We start from the raw sequence: 7,490 nt of genomic DNA on the forward strand, positions 1-7,490 counted from the left end.
CGTGCTTAAGAAACTCTGAGTGGGTATGCAAACTGGAGGCAAACGCTGAATTGTTCTGGGGAATAAGGGGCATATTTTTAAAAAGGCTGTGTAGAAAAAAGGAAGAAGAGATGTAAGTAACATGCAAAGAAGAACTTTGAGGTAGAGAAATGGTGGAGGATTTTACTAAATTTCTGCTGTGAGGTATTCAAATTAGATCTTTCTACCTCCCTGTGAAGATTTCAGCAAAGTCTCCATTTTTAATTGATGCACTGGGAAGTTGGATCTTTTGGGGGTGCAATAAGAGTCTGTGCTTGACCTCAAGTGCCTCAGGAGTGTAGAGCATCCAGGCCATGCATAGAGTCACCACCCTTCTGTAGTGAGGATGTTCTTGGACCAAAACTTAAGTGGGCAGGAACAAGAACTTTATTTAATTTCTATTTCAAGCCTCCATTCCACCAGGCTGGCAGAAAATATTAACACTGGATTTTCTTGGAGTGCCTTTCCTACCTCACCAGTTTTGTGATGCCAAGAGACTGGGAGGGTCCATCATGTTCCTGCATCGTCCACCTATGCAAGTATGGCAGAGGGTCCCTTGCTTCTGCCATAGTCTGGTGGCCCTGCCTTGGGGTAAGAAAAATCTTTCTTCAAATAGCTCTTGTGGGGATTTTCTGGCACAACGTACAGCTTTTCCCTTGCTAGGTGGCTCTCCGCCCCACCACACACACATACACACAGCAGGAAGGCAGGGAAGCTGCGCAGAGATTCCAGCTCTCCAGAACTTCTCTCTTCTCTTCCTCCTGACCTAGGACAGCATGGAGATGAAAGGGGAAATGACTTTCTCTCCCGGCTTCCAGCCCTGACATTTTGTCTGTAATTCAATCTTCTTTTTTAGTGATTTTACAGTCTTCTAAGTTCTCCCATGGACACAGGCTATTGTCTGCTTTCCACCTGGCCACAGCTTCACAGCCATCTGCCTGAAGGGAGGTGGGGGCGGGAAAGGAGACATCTTTCCAAGTCAGTACAGATGGCCCTACTTTATTCTCTGTATTTATGGCATGGTATTCCATAATATGGATAATACCACGATTTTTGTTTTTGTTTTTAACCAGCCCACTATTGATTAGGGTTATTGAAGGGCTTAATTTCTTGAAATATTACTCCACTCTATTTTGTCATCATTATCATCCTGATGACCTTCTCTGCCATGGTCACTGACACACCTGGTCAGTCAGATAGAAACAGGGCACTAAAGCCAGACCATGGAGCTGGAAGAGACTTTCAAGAAGCTCTGCACCACGTCCTTGCCTGCACAAAAGAGAGGAAGGGCCCTGCCTTAGGCCACACCCACCCAGTGGGCCAGTGAGTGGGAGAATTCAGGTCCTAGAAATCCATGCCAAGTTTTCCATCCTGCCAGGAGGAAGGCTGAGAATTCTCAAAGGGGAAGGAATACCTCTGCTCAGAGCAAGCTCTTTGTGCTTGCCCTTATTCCAGAATTCCAGCATCAGACGCTAGAAGGCATAGTGATGAGCATCCTCACTACAAAGCTAGGTGCTGGGAAGGTGGAATGTGCCCACAGTCACACAGTACGTTTGTGCTAAAGATGACAAACACGGTGCCCGCCTCCAGCCTCCAGACCTAACACTCTCTTAGACCCAGTTGAGGATCCTTCAAAAGTCCTTTGTGTTTGGGACCAGCTTGGGCGGGACCAGCTTGGGCTGGACCAGGCTTTTGGTTTTTTTCAAATGGCCCTGAAGAGCCAAGTGTGTGAACTGTGCCAGGCATTTCATGCTGAGTGCCAAGGAAGGGAAGGACCACTAGATAACTTTCATTGATTGACAGGGTCCCTTGTGTGGGATGAAGTAGCTTGGACCATCTTTCTGGCTTATAAAGCACATTTAAAACCATGATCTCATTTTAATCCTCTGGGGTTGGTATTACTATCTTCCCCATTTAGAAATTGAAGCACAGATATCACACGACTAGTAGTGATGGATATTGGGGAACTGTTACTTAAAAATACATATATTGTTACTACTAAAAGGAAAAATAGCATTGCTGAAAGTGTAAAAAGCTGAAATTGTAACTACAAAAACAAAATGGTAACATTGCAAAAAGTTTGAAGAAAACTTGGAACAAAAAAAACTCAAAAAAATCTTGTTAGGTGACTATAGGCACACCATCTCATCAATCTGAACCTCATTTGTCTTGTTTTTACAGAAAGAAAATGGTAATAACAATAACAAAGCACAGTAATGGTAGGTAACATAACTGCATACCACTCTAATTGCAATAGCCATTTGCAAGTCTGAGTTTCCCCCATAGGCTTGCATTCAAATATAAATATTTAATATGGCTGTAATCATAGGAAACACACAATTTTGTTTCTCTCTTTTTCACCTGACATTATAAGTTTTTCTCATTTGGCTACATGGACTCACTCAGCAATCGCCTTTTCAACAGCTGCATTCATCCAGATTAATTCACTCCTGCTGCTGGTGCTAAACATTTACTGCCACCAACTTCTCACTATTTTGGCAGTTGCTGCAGGAAACATCTTTCAGCTTCAAAGAGATTCCCAAAAGTCAGAGATTGTCTGAAGCCTTGGGACCCTGAGCTCTTGCCTTCCCCAGGCTGTTCACCCAACCCTACTTGCCCCCTGCTCTGGTGCTTGGTTCTGGCCTGGCTGCTCCCTGGGCCTGAGGCAGAGCTGTCTTGCCTGACAGTGTCCTATAAAAGCTCTAAATCTCAAAGCAGCCTCAGAACAGGCTCAGAGAAACCAGGAGGAAAAGGGCTGAAGACAGCTTCCCTTGGTGTCCCCCTACCCTCCCCTGAGATATTATGCACTTATGCTCCATACCCCTAACTCAGGAAATTCTTCTAAAAGCTGAACTAAAATCCCATTTTCTGTTCTTTCTTCGTAAGATGTAAACTCTTTTGTCCATGGACCTGTGAGAATCTCTTCAAATTGAAAAGTTCAGGAAGGCATAACATTGTCTACAATTTCACCAGATCCTTGAACTCTTTAAACCGATCTGTATCTGATTAAGATATACAGCCTAGAGTGACATTCTCTCTTTCCACCCCTCCCAGCTGCCTCCAATTGCTTTGCTGGTTGTGATGGCATAGGCGGCCTCTTTTTCAGACTTGGGCCAGGACTCATTCTACCCATTCACCTGCCAGTTGCTGGGGGTGGGGTGGATGGAAGGGTTCATGTATTAGATGCATGCCTTAGGAAGATGGGGAAGGTAAGGTAGTGGTGGCGCAGTGATAAGGAGGGAAAATCAGGAAGCTGGGTTCAGTTATGCTTCCCCACTTGCTTGGCAACCATAGGTCAGATCATGTAACCTTCCTGTGCCTCAGTTTTTCTCTCATCAGAAAAAAAAAACAAACAAACGGGGCAGGGGAAAGTACAACCTGTACTGGCAAAAGCGTGGAGAGGAACTGAATATTTGAAAACTGGAATCGCTTCTTAGTTATGAACGCGTAGATATGGCGCTCTTAACATCCATTCGCCCGCTATGGATCTATTTAAATCCGCGCGTTGACCCACGCTGCCCTGGTGGGCTCGCTCAATTCCCGGAACAGCCACTCCGACTCTTTGCCGACGTCCACTCATCTTCTGCCCCACCTTCCGCCCCCAGGATCAGGCGTTCCACCACCCAAACCTTCACAGCTTCACCCCCAGCGCGCCAGTACGCTCCTGAAGAGACCCCAACACATCTGGGCGTGCCAGTTACCTGCAACTGGGCCCCTCATTGTATCATCGAATAAGTTACTTTCAGCCAGCAGGGCAGGGTGGGGAACAGGAGGGCAGAGCAGAACAGGGCAGAGGCCCGCAGGGGGTATGAGCAAAGAGCCTGACGGCGGGGCAGCCCAGCGGCGAGGGACAGAGGCGCGGAGGCGCGTGCAGCAAGCCGCAGCTCAGCCCGCGTCCGCCTGCACCGCCATGCCCCTGGCCTTCTGCGGCAATGAGAATCACTCGGCCGCCTACCGGGTGGACCAGGGCGTCCTCAACAACGGCTGCTTCGTGGACGCGCTCAACGTGGTGCCGCACGTCTTCCTGCTCTTCATCACCTTCCCCATCCTCTTCATCGGTGAGGGCGCGCGCGGGCAACGGAGGAGGGGAGGGCAGAGGCACCGCCGAGCGCCGCGCCGCGCCGCACCGCTCAGTGTCCCCTTCGACCCCGCGACCGCTACTCGCCCCCCTGCCAGGGTCCCCTGCTCTGTGTACTACCCTGCGGTCTTCTGCACTCGCACGCCCACACTTCCCCTCACTCATGCAGGCTCCCCCCAGACACAGCAGGCACATGGACACTCTTCCAACCCAAAGGGACCCACCCCCAGTTTGCTACCTCAGGGCCCGGCTGGGATGGAGAAAGGGCAAAGCAGAGGTTTGTGTACGCGCTGGAAAGGTCAGGAGAGGGGCGGGCTGCGCCCTCAGTGGTGCTATGTGGGGAGCCGGGTCACCCCTCCCCCAAGGCGCGCTCCCTGTCAGCCGCTGCTGGGCCCAGGAGGAGTGCAGCCTGCGCCTCAGAGGCGGGGATGGAGGCCCTGCGAACCTCTGTGTTTCCTTGGGTTAGAGTCCGACAGTGGTCAATAGCGTCTGACAGTCCTAGGGTCCCATTCGCCCTGGGCTAGGAGCGGTAGGAGCTGGGGATTTGGATCCCCTTCCCCTGCTGGGCGCGCGTGCTTCCAGAGCGCAACTTCTCAGGCTCCACGCCCAGCAGACCCTGACTCTGGACGCCAGAGGCCCCCAGCGGCCCTGCTTTTCGAAAGCCCTCTGCAAAGTTGGGTGCCACTGCCAGGACAATCCTGCGTACATCTTCACTGGGTCCCTTCCATGTCTCTTCAAGACTTTGAATTTCCCAAGCTAACTCTGTCAACTCATAGGGTGTCCTCTGCCTCCTCCAAATGTGTTAATTCATTCTGATTAAGAAAAAAAAAAAGCAGATCTTGGGAAGATAGGAAAGACTGTCACAAAATTAAAAAGAAGAGGATGCTGCAGAAGCAAAGAGTCGCTAGTTATTGACAAAAACAATTGGAAATAAGGAAGCATATGAAATATATGTCAGAAATTATACCAGCATTTATACTTCTGTTCCCAAACACATGGTTTATTTACATAATAATTTGTCACAGAAGAGATCAGCATATAAAATGGGTATCTGCAAAGGTTAGTCTGGCAGGTCCAGGCTTCATGCTTGGACATTAAGTTCATGTGTACCAGACTCAGGCATTCTCATGCACAGGAGTGTGAATAGGTATGATCTTCACCCTAATATGGACCCAGTACCTAAGCACCTTCTTAGGGTTCATGCACCCTCCCCCCAGTGCACCAGCCTTCCCACCTCTTCTTCTTCTTGTCTCTCCTTTAGGATGGGGCAGTCAGAGCTCCAAGGTACACATCCACCACAGCACATGGCTCCACTTCCCTGGGCACAACTTACGCTGGATCCTGACCTTCATGTTGCTCTTCATCTTGGTGTGTGAGATCGCAGAGGGCATCCTGTCTGATGGGTGAGTGACCCTCTGAGAACTCAGGAGAGTGGATCTGTTCCAGGGTGCTTCCTGAAAGGCTCAGGGAGATCCCAGCTTACCTGTATTCCATGAGCCAGTATCATTTGCTACTAAATCCAGTAACTGTTTACCTGGCTCTCTCTGCCAGGCACTGAACACAAGTGAGACCCAGGCCCTGCTCACTGCATTGGGGTGAAAGGAACCTGGATCTGCATGCCATGACCCAATGAAATCATCCTAGAGCCTATTAGAGTGCCCCAGCTCCTGTGGAAGATGCCCAGCTTCCTCTGCAAGCTGCTGGAGTTACCTTCTTGGGGGAAAAAAATCACTCTTGCTTAAGATCTTTCCTTGGTTCCCAGTTGTATATAAGGTCCCAAGTCCTCAGCCTGGCCTCCAATGGCCTCACAGTGAGCTCTCCCTGCCTGTAGGAACAAAGGCACCACCTAGAAAAGCAGGTGGGGTGGGAGCAGTGCAGCAGGCTGACGCATGAAACACGGCAGGGGAATGAGGGGAGTGATGGAGGCTGAGACTTGGAAGCATCTCCAGGAGAGCTTCCAATGCCAAGCTGAGTGTTTGAATTGGATTTCGTCAGCAGTTTGGAACAGAAGAGAGATGTAAGCAGCACAGAACTTTTAGGTGAGAACCCTACGGGGTATCCAGAGGAGGTTGCAGGCAGAGAGAAACTAAAGGTAGAAACAGCACTTAGGAGGTGATTGCAGTAGTCTAGGTGAAAGATAACAGCAGCCAGAAATGGTGTGTCAGCAATGGGGGAGAGAGGGAGAGCAGAAGGAGGAAGTGAACCAGCCATGTCACTAAGGAGGAATGGAAGAATCAGCGAGGCTCAGCAACTGCCTGGGTGACGGGGTGTAGGAGAGTAGGGGCCCTGTGGCTTAAATATCTGAGGGCCGACCTCTCTGAGCTGGAATCAGACTATGCCCAGACTCCACTCCTGCCAGTCCTGGTTCCTGCAGCTGAATGACAAGGGTATGGGATCCCCCACATCTCCCCACCTTTCCACTTGGCAAAGTCCCTGCATCCTGGCTTCAGCAGTAATTTCTGTGATGACTGCTTGCTTTGGAGCTCCTCCCGATTATCAAAGTCCCCAAACCAGCAAGAAGACCAGGATACATACTGCCATATAACTAAGAGGTGACAAGCCCTCCTCTCACCCCCCACCCTCAACACCCCTTCCAAAGCACACAAATGCTAGAGAGGGAAGGGATGTCTTGTGAGCCCTCAGGCCAGAAATATTCACTGGGTTATAATTAGCAGGTAACAGAGAGGAAGACATTCTGCTCATGGAGAAAGTAGGCCTGAGTTTTCTGCTAGCGCTTCTGCTATCTATAGAAGTTGTAGGTAGCTATGGGACTTTGGATAGCCACCCAGCCTCACTTTCTCTATCTGTGAAATAAGCATCATAATCTCTGCCCTGCCTGCTTCACAGGGCCATGGAGGATGAAAGTAGAGCACAAATAGGGTGTAGAGCACAGAGTGGCAAAGCCTTCGGCAGATAGTACTTTCCTGGAATGTGGGAGACTGGAATGAATCAGGTCCAGGACTCCTTCCTGTGGTGTCTAGCAGCCCCTCCTGTGTGGGCTGCACCTGTATCCCAGACCTCTCCAGCTCAGTGCAAACCACCATCTCCTCCCCAGCAGGCAGGTCAGCTCCTGAACTGAGCACTTGTTACCTGGTCTTTGTTGGCCTCCATCTGTGGGCCCATTCCCTAGACAAGCGAGCATGAGTGAGGGGCATCAGAAGAGAGGAGACAGGAGGAGAAGCTACTCTGTACTCCTTGAAATAATTTTGAAAAACTCTACACTGTCTCATACAGACCCTACCCTGTGGTGCTCCCAATCCATCCAAGCCCAGGTTTACAGACCTGCCTAGAAGTCTAGGGGACAGGGCTTCCTGTCTTCCTTTGGGTATTATTTCTATGCGGTACTCTGAATTCAGAACAACCAGAGAGGTATATGTTAATGAGGAAACTTTTA

General features: G+C 49.8%; 1 protein-coding gene across 13 annotated transcripts in view; it reads left to right on the top strand.

Annotated features, from left to right (window-relative positions):
• The first annotated feature begins 3,876 nt into the window (after positions 1-3,876).
• The window catches only part of ABCC8 (ATP binding cassette subfamily C member 8), a 71,678-nt gene continuing 68,064 nt past the window's right edge, over positions 3,877-7,490 (top strand). For 7 of the 13 annotated variants that reach the window (XR_005650401.1, XM_039851477.1, XM_039851475.1 and 4 more), the window contains exons 1-2: positions 3,929-4,076; positions 5,358-5,499. Coding sequence is in view for 12 of the 13 variants with exons in the window: in XM_039851477.1 (XP_039707411.1) it covers positions 3,929-4,076; positions 5,358-5,499 (290 nt within the window). In the remaining variant the exon portion in view is untranslated. Of the gene's footprint in view, positions 4,077-5,357; positions 5,500-7,490 lie in introns of those variants that run through there. The other 6 variants (XM_039851486.1, XM_039851474.1, XM_039851476.1 and 3 more) reach the window with 3 other exon arrangements.

This window comes from Pteropus medius, unplaced genomic scaffold (genome assembly GCF_902729225.1).
Source record: "Pteropus medius unplaced genomic scaffold, Ma_sr-lr_union100, whole genome shotgun sequence".
Classification (NCBI taxonomy): Eukaryota; Metazoa; Chordata; class Mammalia; order Chiroptera; family Pteropodidae; genus Pteropus; species Pteropus medius.